The 16,932-nt window shown below is 36.5% G+C and overlaps 1 protein-coding gene across 3 annotated transcripts in view; it reads left to right on the top strand.

Moving 5' to 3' along the window:
- Positions 1–16,366, top strand: part of GPM6A (glycoprotein M6A) — a 526,020-nt gene extending 509,654 nt beyond the window's left edge. For all 3 annotated transcript variants that reach the window (XM_072623644.1, XM_072623642.1, XM_072623643.1), the window contains exons 5-7: positions 9,069–9,145; positions 9,989–10,054; positions 14,220–16,366. In XM_072623644.1, coding sequence (XP_072479745.1) covers positions 9,069–9,145; positions 9,989–10,054; positions 14,220–14,372 — 296 coding nt within the window. In that variant the 3' untranslated portion in view covers positions 14,373–16,366. The remainder of the gene's footprint in view (positions 1–9,068; positions 9,146–9,988; positions 10,055–14,219) is intronic.
- Positions 16,367–16,932: the final 566 nt, after the last annotated feature.

Below are 16,932 nucleotides of genomic sequence, written 5' to 3'. Positions count from 1 at the left end.
AAGGGCTTGGAAATAGAAGTACAAGCGGGGAGAGAGGGGGAGGGGAGAGAGGAAAGAAGAAAGCGGAGCCTACTGTCCTCTTGGCTCCTTACGTGCTAAGAGAGCTTTCAGGCTTCCTCAATCCTACTTAACCTTCAGCCGCACAGTTTGCATCTCAATACCATGCTGTTAGGTAACTAGGTGTGCTCCAATCCGGGACAATCTCAAGGGCAGGGAGACTCCACCCATCACATATCTCCCAGGGAGAGGCGGAAATACCCGAGCTAGCCGAGCTAGCTCAGTCTGACCTTCTCGAATCCCCGCTGTTCATGGAGGGCCTCGTAAGACTCTAAGATTTAGAAGTCCCACTTTTACCCGCCCGAGACCGTCCACACGGAATTGAGCTTCCAATCCCAACAATAAAAAGTTACTATCATGACAAGGAAGGTCAAAAACACACTCAGAAGAAGACAACAAAGTCAAAGCTTCTCCATCTAAAGACTCCAAGAAAAATATGAATTGGTCTCAGGCCATGGAAGAGCTCAAAAAGGATTTTGAAAAACAAGTAAGAGAAGAGCAATACAAGAAAATCCTCGAAAACAAGAATGCTCCTGGGTGAACCTGAAGCAGGCCTCAGGGGACCCAGTCACTGGCAGCGGTTGTAGTTTCCAGATTTCTCAACCCACAAATGCCAAAGAAGGTCAGTAGGAAAGATCTCTCTGACCTGGATGAGAGAGGAACATAATCCAGCCCTCACCCCAGCATGGGGGTGTGGTGGTGGGGGTAGGAGCAACAGCTGCTTCCAGAGCTCTCGGCCCACAGAAGGTAAGGGATAAAGCAACAGATCAGAGGGATCAATTGCAGGGATCTCTTTACTGGTGCTGAGGCAGGATTCTCTTGCTTTTGCCCATGATTGGATCTGGGTTGCAGTCTCTGGTGGCAGTCCTGGGACGATAAGGAGCTTGAGTGTGAGAGAGATTTTGACTGTGGTGGTGGTGGAGAGAGAATCCTCCTCACAGTGCCAAGGCAGAAAAGAATGCTTGTGGTCACAGAAGGGAGTACAGACCAGGAGAGGAGTAAAAAACTCTTCTTTGATCATATGACCTTGAAAGAATGGAAAATTTATAAGTCCCTTGAAATATCTCTTTAAACAGCTGCACAAAACCCCTGAAGCCTGGGACAGTATACCCTCCACACTGGAAGCAGAGTCCTACCTTAACAAAGATTTGAAAAGTAAAGTAATTGACTGGAAAAATGAGCAAACAGGAGGGAAAAAAAAACAAAACAACAGACTATAGAATCTTACTTTGGTGATAAAGCAGATCAAAATATACAACCAGAAGAAAACAAAACTTCTACATCCAAGCCTTCAAGAAGAATGTGAATTGGTCTCAGGCCATGGAAGAGCTCAAAAAGGATTTTGAAAATCAAGTAAGAGAAGTAGAGGAAAACTTGGGAAGAGAAATGAGAGGGATGCAAGAAAATCATGAAAATGAGTCAATAGCTTGCTAAAAGAGATCCTGAAAAATACTGAAGAAAACAACACCCTAAGAATAGACTAGCCCAAATGGCAAAAGAGATCCAAAAAGGCAATGATGAGAATACCTTAAAAAGCAGAATTGGCCAAATGGAAAAGGAGCTCCAAAAGCTCACTGAAGAAAATAATTCCTTAAAAATTAGAATGGAGAAAATGGAACCTAATGACTTCATGAGAAATCAAAGATAATTGTAAAACAAAATAAAAAGAATGAAAAAATAGAAAAAATTATGAAATATCTCATTGGAAAAACTGACCTGGAAAGGAAGAATAATTTTAAAATTATTGAAAGCCATGTTCAAAAAAAGAGCCTAGACATCATCTTTCAAGAAATTATCAAGGAAAACTGCCCTGATATTCTAGAACCACAGGGTAAAAGAGAAACTGAAAGAATCCACCAATCACCTCCTGAAAGCAACCTCAAAAGGAAAACTCCTAAGAATATTGTAGCTAAATTCCAGAGTTCTCAGGTAAAGGAGAAAATATTACATGCAACCAGAAAGAAACAATTCATGTGTTGTGGAAACACAATCAGTATAACACAAGATTTAGCAGCTTCTACAAAGAATCAGACAGCCTGGAATATGATATTTCAGAGGGCAAAGGAGTTAGGATTACAACCAAGAATTGCTTACCTAGCAAAACTGAGTATAATTTCTCAGGGAAAATAATTCAGTGTAATAGATGACTTTCAAGTATTCTTGATAAAAAGATCAGAGCTGATTAGAAAATTTGATTTTTAAAAATTTACAGACTGAAGAGAAGCATAAAAAGGTAAAAAGAAAAGGAAATTCATAAGGAACTTAATAAGGTTAAACTGTTTACTTTCCTCCATGGGAAAATGATATTTGTAACTCATAAGACCTTTCTCATTATTAGGGCAGATAGAAAGAGTTTATATAGACAGAGTGCACAGATGTGAGTTGAATATGAAGCAATGATATCTAAAAAAATAAAATTAAAGAGTAAGAGAGGTATGTACTGGGAGAAAAGAAGTAGAGTGGGATAAATTATCTCACTTTAAAGAGGCAAGAAAAAGCTTTTACAGTGCAGGGGGAGAGGGAAGAAGTAAGGGAGAGTGAGTGAACCTTACTCTCATCAAACTCATCTGGGTATAGAAATCTATCTTACCCTGCAGGAAAGCAGGAGAGGAAAGGAATGAGTGAAGGTGACTGGACTCATAGAAGGGAGGGCAGATTAGGGAAGGAAGTAGTCAGAAGCAAAACACTTTTGAGGAGGGACAGAGTGAAAGGATAGAGAGAATAAAATAAGCAGAGGATAGAATAGGGTGAAGGAAAATACAGCTAGGAATAGTAAATGTAAAAAACCTTTTGAAGCAAATTTCTCTGATAAAGGCCTCATTTCTCAAATATATGGAGAATTGAGTTAAATTTATAAAAATAAGAGCTATTCCCCAATTGATAAATGATCAAAAGATACGTTAAGTTTTCAGGTGAAGTAATCAAAGCTATCTATGGCCATATGAAAAAAAAACACTCAACTCACTATTGATTGGAGAAATGCAAATTTAAAATGCAAATAAAAAGTGAGGTACACTACTTCATACTGACAAATGTTGGAGGAGATGTGGGAAAAATGAGACATTAATGCACTATTGATAGAATTGTGAACTAATTCAACCATGCTGCAGGGTAATTTGGAACTATGCTCAAAGCGCTATAGTATGCATATCCTTTGACCTAGCAGTACCACTACTAGTTCCATATCCCAGAAAACATTTTTAAAAATGAGAAAAGAATCAATATGTATAAAAATATTTATAACTGTTCACTTCTGGGAGAAAAGAATTAGAAACTGAAGGGATACCCATCAATTGTAGGACGGCTGAACAAGTTATGGTATGTGATTAGGATGGAATACTATTGTATTCTAAGAAATGATGAGCAGGATGCTTTGAGAAAAACCTGGAAAGATTTGCACGTGCTGATGCAAAATGAAATATACTGTGTACAATGTAACAACAATAATGTAAGATCACCTGTGAATGACTTAGCTGTTCTCAGCAATATAACAATCCAAGACAGCTGTAAAGGACTTGTGATGAAAAATGCTATCCATCCTCAGAGAAAAGAACTAAGGGTGTCTGAATACAGATTGAAGCATACTTTTTTACTTTCTTTATTTTTCTTGGGTTATTTTTTGTCTATATTCTCTTTCAGAAGATGATTACTATGGATATGTTTTGCATGACTACCCATGTATAACTATATAACTATAACTATATCAAACTGCTTGCCTTCTCAATGAAGGAGGGGAGAGGAAGGGAGAGAAGTTGGAAATCAAAGTTTTAAAAAACAAATGTTAAAAATTGGTTTTATATGTAACTGGGAAATTTCTTTTAAATAAATGAAGAAAAAGCAAAAAATTGAAGCCTAGATAGATGAAACAACTTGCCTAATGTCGCATAGCTTAGTTGGGTCTACAACCTGAGTTTGCAGTGCTGCATCCTTTGGAGTGCATGCATGCAGTAGAGTGTAATAGGAAAAGGCCTGGAACTGAATTAACAAGCAGAACTGGATCTTAATTCTTAAACTAGCACTTTCTTTCTGACTTGCTTTAGTAATGTCAGAATTAAAAATAATGCTTACTAATTGTATGATCCTGACCATTTAACCTTTCTCAAGCTCCAGTTTCTTTACACAGTTAATCCTCAACTTTGGCTAGGATAACCTTCCTAGTAAACAGTATAAAAGTAAAAAATGCAAATGCCAATAAAAAGAGGGAGTTAGGTACCCACAACTACCAAAGATTGTAATCTCTCTTTAGAGACTGATGAAAATGCACATTTTCCTGAATACAATTTTTTTCCTAAACATTAATTCTAATAATATGTACTTTTCCTAACACAGTAACCATTAAATAACTGATAAAATTCAGTACACAAAATAAAATTTCTAACATGCAAAACATTTTTTCATCACTAGTAATTCCCTAGCATTCTGTGACCTTTTATGTTAACATCTCAATAAAAAAAGCCTGTTGATTTCAGATGATATTAACTTTTCATAACTCAGGAAATCTACTGTGCCATCAATACTGTATAGCAAATAAAATTTTTAAAAAGCTGAAACAATTTTTACCTTGAATCTTACATTCCACCATATTGGACAGCACTGTGAGGACGTTGGACTGTGTATTATACTTTTCTCCTTTTTGTAGATATAACAAATTATCAGTTCATTAACCCAAACTTGCAGCTCACAGCAATAGCAGACATTCTGGCACAAAGTTTATCCAATGCCTTTATTTTCTTGTTAGGCCACATCACTAACTTTGCACTCTTGGATTTAGAGCCAAAAGGACTTTCACCCTGGGGGCATAATTACAACACAAAACTTGAGTTTTAAAGGCAAACAATGAAAATATGCAATGAATGTACAGCAAATTCTTTACTCTACAATGGTAGGGCAAACAAGACCAGTGAAATGCCTAGCACAATACCAACTGCTCAAAAAACTTGTGCTCATTGCACCTCACATTTTTTTTGTATTGCACATAGTTGCAAATGTGTGTGACTGTCAACGTGAAATGAAAATGAGATTACTAATGAAATCACATGAATACTTCAAGTCCCAAAAGTTAAACGTGAAGATGCTATATAAAATGGGAGTAAGACAGTTCACCTCAAAGAATTAATCTAAGGTCAAACAAAAGACTTTCAAAACTCAAGGTGATATACAAATGTTTGCTGTTATTACAGACTCACTGCTTTGGATAATTTCTGTGTTCCACTAGATTATGTGTAGGACTGCCAATCAATTTGTGAATGGGCATATGTGGAGGGATCACCACACATATACCCTGGATTCAGAAAGTGTGTTTAGAAATCTTTGTTCTGTCACTCAGTAGTTGTGGGACTTCTAATCAGGTCAATTAAACTTTCTAAGCCTCAGTTTTCCTTTTTGTAAAATGAGAAACTGAATTAGAAAATGTCTTAAGAGTCCCACCAGCTGTAACATTCTTCATCTCTGCATTCCCCCCAAAGGTGGAGACTGGAAACCATTAGGATTTCTCATCCAAGAAGAGATCATAGACCCTCTTAATTTTTAAATCAATATACTGTGTTACTGAAGGTCATACCTACTATGTGCCAGACCTTGTGCTAAGTGCTTGAAATATTATCTCATTTGATCCTCACAACAACCCTGTAAAGCAGGTGCTATTATCATCCCCATTTTATATCTGATGGAACCTAAACAGAGGTTAAACGACTTGGCCAGGGTCAGTCAAACTACTAGGGAGTGTCTGAGGATGGATCTGAATTCTGGTCTTCCTGGCTCCAGACTTGGTGCTCTATCCATTATGTTATCTTCACTGCCTTAAAGAATACTGGTATTAAAATGATGGGTCTTTGTAGGGAAAAGGTTGGGCTCAAATATAATGTTGTGCAATTTATGCAGCATTAGCAATTTTAATATTTACTTCATAGGGTTATGGTAAAGAAAGTACTTCTAAACTTGGAAACCCTATATGAATGCATTCTACACATATCCATTTTAGTTGTTTGCTGTTTAACATGAGGCCTATACGTTTTTTAGAATAAATTTGTGATCAGTTCTTAATTCCAGCTTGGATTCCCTCTGTTGCTCAGAATTTTTGAAAATATCTCCCACTCCCTACCCTCCCCCACTCCACAATCCTGTTGATAACAGCTGAAGAAATACAAATTTATTTTAATGCAGTATAATGAAAACATAATTAGGCAGGCAAGTCTGCTGTTAGAAAACAAATTATTCACTCCAAAGCCAAAGATGAGTTGGTTTTACATTATACATTGTTTTGTTTTACATTATACATTTGTTTTACATTATACATTTATGCTACTGTTTGTTGTTGTTTTTCCATCCAGTATGGAAGTTGTGTTAATTCTGGGTGTTGTGAGTCTGTATTCTAAGTCAAAATAGAGGTACCTGTCTCTCTGTATATCCTGCAGAATTATGCTGTCAAACTTAAATAGAAAGAGATCCCTGCTGACTGTATATTAATTTAGAAAATCTCAAATTAACATCATCTATGTTGTACTGTTTTTATTTTTTGTTAAATATTTCCTGATTGCATTTTCATCTGGTTCTCTCAACATGGGCAGCTGGTAAGTTTGACACCTTTGCTCTACAGGGCATTAGAGAAAGGATGCTTTTGTCAAGAAAGGTTTTCTAGAGAAATACTAAGTCTGACCAGCTAGTATTTTTAGAGTTAGGGATAACCTGGGAATCAAAAGATCACAAGGGGCACCTAAAAAAAAATCCATCTAATACATTTTGCTAATTTTCTAAATGAGGAAACTGAGCCCTACAGAGATTAAAGGACTTGATAAAAGCTACCTCAATAGTAAATTGGAAGCTGGAATGCAGTACTGGAGCTTTGTATGCATATGAAAATGTTAATGAGAGACGGTTACTAGCTGTGTGACCCTGGACATTTGTTAACTTCTCTCAGCCTCCATTTCCTCATGTATAAAGTACAGATGATAATAGCACTTACTTCACAGCATTTTGTGAAGTTCAAATAAGAGAACCTAAGTAAAGTACTTTGCTACCCTTAAGGAAGTATAAAGCACATATTGGTGGTGGTGGTGGTAGTAGTAGTAGCAATAGTAATAGCAGCAGTGGTGGTAGTAGTAGTAGTAGTAGTAGTAGTAGTAGTAGTAGTAGAAGAAGAAGTAGTTCTGTGACCAAGGTCGTCATGAAGACTCACTTTCTTCATCCATAAAACACAGATACAAGTTCTTGTGTTACATATGTTGCCCATGTGAGGAAAGGACATAGTAAGTTTTAAATTAGCCCCCAAATGTGAGCTGTCCTGCTGCACAGAAGCCTGACAGAGCTGTTTGATAAAGGGCAAACAATAAGGTAACTCCTCAAGTAAAACCAACAAGCATTTGTTAACACTTATATAACAGGCACCTCACAGGTTATTGTTGTGTTTGTCCTTGATTTTCAAGGAAAACCATGACATCAGAGAAATAATGACTTGAGTTGCACTTGACTTTGTTCTGAGTGAGGGAGGGCTGTGCAGGTCACCAGCCTCACTTCTCCTCCTGAGCCATCTGAATCCAGTGACCAGGTATCCATTAGGATGATTGGAGATGAACCAGGGTGCATTAGGGGACCTTGGTCTTTTCAGGTATTCACTTAGAGGGAGGTAACACCCATTGAGTGAATAGGCCTCTTTAAGAAATAGTCAAGGAATGGCCCTTTTAATGGGCAAGAGAAAAAAAAATAACTAAATGAAGCTGGGAGGGAAAGAGAAACTGTTAGTATTAATAATCACTCTAAGCCTGCCAGTAAGTGGAACTTGGGCATTGAAAATGAAAAGCATTTTCACCAGGGGCCCTACCATGGACTCTGCCTGAAACTGAGGCCTAGAGTGTCTAATGAACATGTACTGGCCAATCAGCTCTCTGGCGCTCAGTTACAGTCACATGAAGTGCTTGGACTCCAAGGCTAAGCACCTGAGATGCAAAGAAAAGCAAAAGATAATCTATTTTCTCAAGAAGCTCACACTCTGATGGGAGAGACATCATGGAGATAACTAAGTACAAACAAGACATACGGGATAGATTGGAGACCATCTCCCAGTGGAGGCATGAGCAGTAAGAAGGACTGAAAAGGACTTCTTGAGAAGGTAGGACTCAGACTTGAAGGAACTTAAGAGAGCCAGAGAGTAGAGGTAAAGGAGAGAGATTCCAGGTATCAGGGAGGAACAGCTGCTGGAAAGATCTGAACAGAGTCTACACAGATATATAAAAAATTACATGGTAACTATTAAAAGAATGTGCAAGTCTGGCTCTTGTACCTTCCTTGCACACAGTAGGAGACTCATGAAGTCTGGTTGAGTTGAACTCAATAATAACTAATATCAATAGTATATTGACCAGAAGTTAATGTTCTCTGTTGATGATTATATGTGGAATTTTAGAACTATTTAAGACTCATAGCCTTTGTTAAAATAAGTCAGTGCTAACTTTGCCTATTCAATAATGTTTTTTCACCAGGTTTTAATATGATTTAAAGAGGAGCCACCAACAAAGCTGAATGAAGGAGAAGTATCCTTCCAGGCAGTAGCTGCTTTCCTTACCAACATGCTGGTGAAGTGCTTCTTGGGGAAGCAGACTGTACACCTAGCCAAAGCTTTGTACCAGACAAGCAAATCTGAATCCTGACCTCTGCAGCACAGGGACAGAAACTGTTAGGATAAAGTGTTATCATGTTAATAAACCAAGTACTTGCACCAGCTGCAAGCTATTTTCTAATATATGAATACAATGATGGCTAGATTCTGTCAAGTCCAAGGTGAATTTTTGAAAACACTGCCTGAGGGCCCAATGATCCTGTATCTTTCCTTCAAAACTATTATCCACTGTGATGAACAAGTTTACTCCCAATAACCTAAATAACGTACTTGGGGAAAGTAAAACTGCACCTGTAAAGTTCAGGTCACTGGTTAGGCTATTTCCCTAATACTGTCTTTCCCACTTGAGTTGCTACTAGCATTTTCATACTGTATTTCTCACATTTTTCATGTGTTGTAGGGATTGTGACAGTTGGAGAGGAGAAGAAGATCTGTACCATGTCTGAAAATTTCCTGAGGATGTGTGAATCTACTGAGGTGAGTGAGTGGAGAGATGTAAAAAAAAAAAAAAACAAGCTATATACAGAAGGTTCTGTCAAGTTTTTAACATTCATTGTGTTGGTTGCTTTAAAAACTATGCATTAATTATCTCTTCCTCTCACTGAGTATGACCAAACAAACAAACTCCCACATTGGTCAGGTTCAAAAATGTATGTCTCTTTTGGCATTTTCAGTTCATCACATTTTTATCAGGAGCTGAGTTGTGTGATTCATCTTCATTCTTTTGGAAGTCTATTACTGTGTTGCTGAGAGTTAAAAAGTTTTTCAAACTTGGATGTGCATGATTTTTTTGTTTAGTTTTTCAATGTGTGGCCTGAAACACAGTGAAAAGAGTTTTGTAAAAGGTATATATCAATATAGAAATATTTGTAGCTGAGATTGACATTTTAGAGGAAAGAAAAAAGTAACTTTTCTGATATGGAAACCAATATCTCCCCTTCTCTATTTATTTTGAAATTTTCAAAAACCCATGGTTACATAAGAGGAAAAAGGAAAGCTATAAAATCACCATTAAAAGACATTGTACTCATTAGATCATTATGTTGATAATTATAATTATCATTAGTTCCTTTATCCTAATCTTTATGATGCTATTAGACTAATGTTAAACAATTATAGGGATTTAAAGCATCCAGAATTGATAGTGGCTCTTCAGAGTAGAATAAATGCTACAGATGGCTGTATCATTAGGGTATTTGTTTAGTCAAAGAAGCACTAAATGAAATTCTTAATGAGAAAAGTTGTCAACTATGTTGAGCTCTGCTAATTCTGTTGTTTCTCTTTGTTTCATGTTTCATGTTTCTTTGGACCTCTCTGCAGCTGAACATGACGTTCCACTTGTTTATTGTGGCCCTTGCTGGAGCAGGAGCAGCAGTCATTGCTATGGTAAGTCCTTGTGCTTCTTGATTCATTATTCATGGTCCAAACCGTATCTCAGTTTCTGATTCATTTTATTCATAAATATGACCTTTTTTCCTCTGGGGAATGAAGGGCAGAGGAATTCTTTTTTTTTTTTTTTTAAATGATGATAGCTCTCAAAATTGTCAGTTTCTGGACTAAAATCAAAATGCATACTGACTGAAATATGTTTTTTCATGGAAAGAGGATAACTTGCATAATGAAATATAAATTTTTTAATTAATTTAGTATAGCTAGCAAGTATTGACCTTCTTTCCCTTCTACTTCCTCCCTACCCAAATGAAAAAGAAAAAAACAACAACAAAATTATTGCAACAAATATGCATAGTCAAGAAAAACAAGTTTATCACATTGACTTGTCCAAGAATACATGTCTCTATCTTTATTGAGTCCTTTACTTCTGTGTCATGAGGTGGGTAGTAGGTTAAATTATGTCTGGTCACTATATCAAAGTTCCAAAGTGGCTTGTTTTACAGTATTATTGTTACTGTGTAAATTATTCTCTTGGTCCTCTACATCAGTTGAATCAAGTTTTTCCAGATTTCACTGAAACCATTCTTTGTTGGGCTTTTTTTTAATTAAAAAAATCCTTACAAATTCTGTATGTAGTTTTGTATAATAGCTGTACTACACAGTGACTTCTAGTAGAAATAATTCATTTCTGCAAAGCCATGTTACTGCAAAACACTGTGCTGGGCAGTGAAACGAAAAAAAATAACAAAAGTATTCTTAAAGAGATTATAGTCTATTTGCAGACTGTAACATGTGATCAGGGAAAGAAATACAGGTTAATTTCAGGAAAAGGAGCATTAAAAATTGGGAAGATTCTGGAAGACTTCCTAGAGGAAATGACCTCTAAACTTAAAAGAAGATAAGGCTGGAAGCTAGATTGTGGAAGACCTGAACTTTCAAAATTAAGACTTCATATATTATGCTATTGATAGTAAGAAGCCACTTAAAATTTTTAAGTGCAAGGAGTGACATGGGCAGATTTTTCTGCACCTTAGAAAGATTACTCAGTCAGGTGTGTGAAAGATGATATGGGGAAGGGAGAAAATTAAGACAGAGATCAATTAGAAGCCTATTACAAGAATCTGTGCAAGGCAACATGAGCACCTGAATTGAGGTGGTGGCTGTACCCTCAAAGGAAACAATAGGCGAGGGGAGCACTATGTTTATGTGACTGTGTGATCTGGAGAGAGGGAGGAGGTGTTTAATTTTTCAAAATATATTAATTGAGAGGTGCCTGGAACATCCAGGTAAAGTTATCTTTCAACTGATACTTGTGCAAGACAGGAACTTAGAAGTGAATTTAGGGCTAGATAGAAAAATTGAGGAATCCTTGCCAGAAAGATGATAATAGACTCCATGGAAGCAGCTGAGGAGAAAACTGGAACATAAGAGAACCATACTTAGAGGCTGAAAAATGAATGAGAAGCCAACAAATCAACTCTTAAATGAAAGTTCAAATAGGTAGTAGGAGAGTCGTGAAAGAATATGAAGCCAGCATAGAAGGAAGTATATAGAAGTAGTTGGTGGCCAAATGTCTCAAAATTGTAGAGAAGTCAAGAAGATTCAAAGTTGAGAAAAGAACATTTGGTGAATAATCATCAGTATCTTTGAGAGAGAAGCTATATTAGATTGAAAGGAGTTAAGAAGTGAGTGGTTGTGGAGGTTAGGTGACAAATTTCAGCACTTCATAAGAGTTTGGTGGTGAAAGGGAGGTAACATGAGATGAGAGTTTTGAAAGCTATGTAAGCATGGGAGAGGAGAGAAAGAAAGGTTGATATTCAGCACTATATCTCTTTCATCTGCAGGATCAAGATATAATCTAGACTTATTAAGTTTTCTGGATCTATTTCTCCCCAGATAGTTAGCAATCATAGTTCCTGTTTTCCAATCCAGTCTAATCCAATAAACATTTATTATGTGCATACTATATATGTGCCAGGCACTGTGCTAAGCACTGAGAATACAATTCATAAAAAGAAAGACATTTCTTACCCTCACGAAGCTTATGATCTAATGAAAAGAGACAATACACAAAAGCAGGGGGAAGGCTGGGGGTGGGGGTGGTGTTGTTTCAGATGGGAGGAGGTAGGGGGCATCTAGACAAAGCCACAACTGTAAAGTGACCAGAGTCCGGTTTCTGCCCTCTATAACAGAAGGCGTTGGGAAGAGTTTGGTACTCCACCTTCCAGCTCTCCAATCAGGGGAAAGCAGGCTGAAAGAGGCTGAGTTACCAGCAGCCTGGTGGTGAGATTAGAAGTGATGAATTTATCCTGGGAGAGGCATCTTATTTTATTCCCTGGAGTTGGAGCCAGACAAAGCAGCAGATGCAAAGTGGAACAGTTTACTCTTTATTGGAGGTGCATCATTCTACTCAGACCTAGATTTTTTTCTACACCGTTAAACACTTGAAAAGAAAATGAATTTACAGCAACTTGGTAGCTTTCTACTACTTTAACAAATACATATAACAATGACTGCATAGCGCTCATGGTCATATGAATGTACATGTTCTACCATTCAATATTCTGCATAGTGGGGACGTGCACACAGATTGGAAAGAGAAAGACTTCTTTAAAAGTGGCTTAAGTAGATTTGTTAAAGATAAGGCAAAGCAAAAAAAATGGGAATGAGAAATGAAGTGAATACTCTAAAATAATTTATGACATTTAGAAATTGCATCCTAATTAAATTGAGAAAGCAGAGAATGAAAAAGCCTATGGGAGGGGAACACGCTAGTAAGACTTGAGAACTTGCATTGCATCTGTGCCATGCCAGTAAACAAAAAGATATTCAGTATGAAGAACATAAAAAATGCTCACAAGGCTTATAACCCACTTTTGGTAACTGCTGAAGCTAGAAAATTCTAACACTAAGTAACTTTTAAAAAAATCTTGTCATGTTGTTGTCCAGTCATTTCAGTTGTGTCTGACTCTTTGTGACCCCTTTTCGGAGTTTTCTTGACAAAAATTCTGGAGTTATTTATTATTTCCTTTTCCAGCTCATTTTGCAGATGAGGAAACTGAGGCAAACAGGGCCAAGTCACTTACTTCGGGTCACACAGCTAGTAAGTCTGAAGCTAGATTTGAAATCAGGTCTTCCTGACTCCAGACCTGGTGCTCTATTCTCTGCACCCCGGATTTGAAATCAGGAATATGAGTCTTCCTGATTCTAGGCATAGTTCACTTAAAAACCTGGAAGATAACCCTTTATCAGATCAGTGCCACTGAAAGTCTGGCAGTTTCTAGAAAAATTTCAACGCTATGTCACAACCGGAAATGAAAAATCAATAAACAAAAAATGAAATTAGTGGTTTTCATCTTTTGCCTTAATGTAGTATCTTATTCTATTAAAAAGATGTATTATTTAAGTAATAGCTAGCTTACCTATTCAATAGCATAAAGTAATTTTTATTCTCTCTCCTTCCCTGAATAAAAAGTTGTTATCTCGAATTTATGGAAAGTGGTATAGAAAAGTTTATTTAAAATCACTTTTCTCCTTCCCATTAATCCTTCAGAGTGGTTAAAAACCAACAAGCAAACACCAAACTCTCTATTCAAAAAAATATTCTTAGCTCTAACCACATTTCCCAATGGCAGTACATCTGGTAGCAATGAGAATCTTCATGTCGTCTCTTGAAAAACATATTTGGTTTTAGGATCATATTTTCCTTTTCAGAGTTGCCAATGCCTTTCAGACCCTGTGTCTTTGAAGCTATGCTAATTTACATATTATCATATGGGAGTAAGGGTGACAAGAAGTAGTCATCAATTGAATTGCTCGTACTAGAAATTTGGGTTATTTTTCAGCTCCAAATGGGGTTCCTACAGAAGTCTGCTTTTCGAAGATAAGAGAACTGAGGCTGTGACTTGCCCTAAGTCACATCTAAGAAGAGATACAACCCCATCATTATGTAGATGAGGAAACTGAGGCCCCATAGTGTTTAAGTGAATTGTCTAAATTCACAAAGGTAATGGATCTGAAAACCAGAAGTTCATCAAGTCCTCTGAATCCAGCTTCAGTGCTCTGCGTCATGGTTACCTACCTGGACTGTCTTTTATCCAGTATCTTGGATGGTGTTTTTTTTTCTTTTTTGGTAACACGCCACTTTTTTCTTTTATAGGTTCACTACCTTATGGTTCTGTCTGCCAACTGGGCCTATGTGAAAGATGCCTGCCGAATGCAGAAGTATGAGGACATCAAATCAAAGGAGGAGCAAGAGCTTCATGACATTCATTCTACTCGCTCTAAAGAACGACTCAATGCCTACACATAAAAAAACCACCATCTCCCTCTTTCTAACATTTGAATGCTTTCTTGTTTAAACTAAAGGCCATCCAAACCATTTCTAAGCAAAACAAAAGTGCTTCTCAAAAATAAGATAGGTGGGGTGACTAGTGAATCATCCAGGTCTTTCTTGTTAAGCACTTCTTTTCCTAATTAGTTAATTTTGTGTGATTGTATTCTCTCCTACAAAGCTCCTATCCAGCCTTTCCTGAATCCTCTCCAACTAATTAGTTCTGTCAGATCAAATATACTAATGTCAAATACGAAGATTTGTTTGATTTTTTTAATCATTTTGTATGTGTTATGCATAACACCTTTTGCATTGTTTCCTATGTTTTTGAAAAGAAAAAAATAGCTTTTTTATACTTTTTAGTTTTGATTTCAGTAACTACAGGTATACTTCAAAGGGACCACTGTTGTACAATACGTACAATATTACAGAGATGACACAATGATGACTTTCCTTGAAATATGAAGTTCTTGCCAGATGGATCAATCACCATCTTGACTGCAGGCCCTTGGTAATGTTTTCAACAACTAAAGGTGCAATTTCTAAATTTATAACAGTAGGTAAAAAAAAAGTGCTTCTTATCTTTGTTAACACTGTATTTTTCTTGATGTATTTAAAGGGTATTTCTCTCAAAGTTTTATTGGTGATTTTTCTTGTTTCTGTTGTGAGCATGTAGACAGTGATGCTAACGCATGGCCACTTGCCTTTTTCAAGGATGTGACACCATGATTACCTTTTAAAGACAAAGTATAGAGACAATTGTTAATGGAAATAGCCTGCTGCAAAATTAAATAATTTTTGTGATCTGACCAATGGCTAGGCTGAATTAAGCGTGATTAATGTGTTAATGTTAAGAGTTACTACATAACTACAGTTATAAAAGTGATATCAGAAATATACAGCACTTTTATCCCTCAAAAGTCTTTTTACCTGCTTTAAAAATTTTAATGGATTGCACCTCTGTGAACGTTACTTAAAACTATGTATGAAATATTGTAAAGGCTTCCATAAATGTAATAGCTTTGCTTGCAGTTTTCTGACATCTATCAATTTACCTGTAGTATGTTTAAAATGAGGTCAGAAGCCACTATGGAACTTATTGTTTGGAAATACATAATAGACTTGGAGTTTTAGTTTAAGTAAGTCAATTTCAACTGAAAAGTCAGTCATATTCATTTCAAAGAAGTACCTGTAATCATGATTGGAAAAAAGAAAAAAAAAGCACTCAGTATTACTGGACCAAATTTGGTGTTCGTTTTCACTTTTATTTTGCCTATTTCTAATGCTACAAGAATGCTGTAAAGTGTCTTTTAAATTGATGTAGCCTGACAAGACATTTTTGTCAGTGTCAAAAATCCTAGATAGTTTTGTGCATTTCTTGAACCATTGTGAAATTCTCTCTCAGTATAAGTGCATTTCTAATAAAGGTTCATGACTAAACATCTTTGTACAATAACTAATCATGCATCACCAGTGAATTTTAAAATCTCGTAGTAGGTGGGGGTGGGGGGTATTACTCTAGTTATTTGTGGCATGGTCCTGCATTTCGTAGTATTAGATGATTGATTTGGGGTTGGTTTTGGATTTGGGTTTGGGGTATTTTTTTTTTTACACTTAGGCTGTCTTACCGGATCAACAATTTTCTGATATGTGCAGTATTACAGTTCTTCAACAACAACAAAAAAAAGTATTATGAACCTCCTTCTGATTCTCTGTTGTAGTGTTTCAGTTCTGTGTCTTAAACAGTTTGTGATAATTTTTAAAACTGTCTTTTAAACTCATGTAATGATGTTGATGCTTTTGGCTTTTCTCTGGTATTAGTTTGTATTTTCACAAAGAATGCTTTGTAGCAGGCATTACAATTAATCTGTTTTGTACATAAATGTGCCAACAGCTTGATGGTGGCGTTTTTGAAATGTAGAACAAAGTGCTTGCAAAATGTAATAAACACACTTGTGTACTTTGTGTATTTATTTGTTAGTCCTTGCCGTTTTTTGTTTTTTGCTCTTTTCCAAGTGTGTGACTTTTTTAACAGAAGAAATGAGCCCAGTCTCCACTTGGCTCTTCCCTCTGCAGGACTGATCTAATGCTCTAGAACTCACTGCTAAGTCTGTGAATGGATCTACAGCACAAAAAAAGCCAAAAAATAGAAAGGATTATGTAATGTTAGATCATTTATATCAGAAAAGCATAATTATTCTATTTGCTACCTTTTGTCTAATTTTTAATTTAATTCAGAAAGAAAAATGAATTCTTCTTCCTTCTCAAATACTGTTCATCTTTTCCTGGGAAGGCATAGCAGATTTGCTTGAACTTTCAGAAATAGTTAGCCAGTCTTCCAGAAAACCCAGATTTCATGAGGTATAAGGAATAAAGGTTCAGATTGTTCCTCAGTTTCCTTGATGTGACTCAGTGGTGTACTGAGAGTTTCACATGGCTGAAGGCAGAAATAATAAGATCATAAAATGTATTGTCATAAAGAACCTTGGAACTTTTAGTTCTTAGATGAAGACAATGCAAACAAGCGAAGTGACTTAAC

The sequence above is a fragment of the Notamacropus eugenii genome, chromosome 7, assembly GCF_028372415.1.
Source record: "Notamacropus eugenii isolate mMacEug1 chromosome 7, mMacEug1.pri_v2, whole genome shotgun sequence".
Lineage (NCBI taxonomy): Eukaryota > Metazoa > Chordata > Mammalia > Diprotodontia > Macropodidae > Notamacropus > Notamacropus eugenii.
This window is presented reverse-complemented; position numbering and strand designations above follow the sequence as displayed.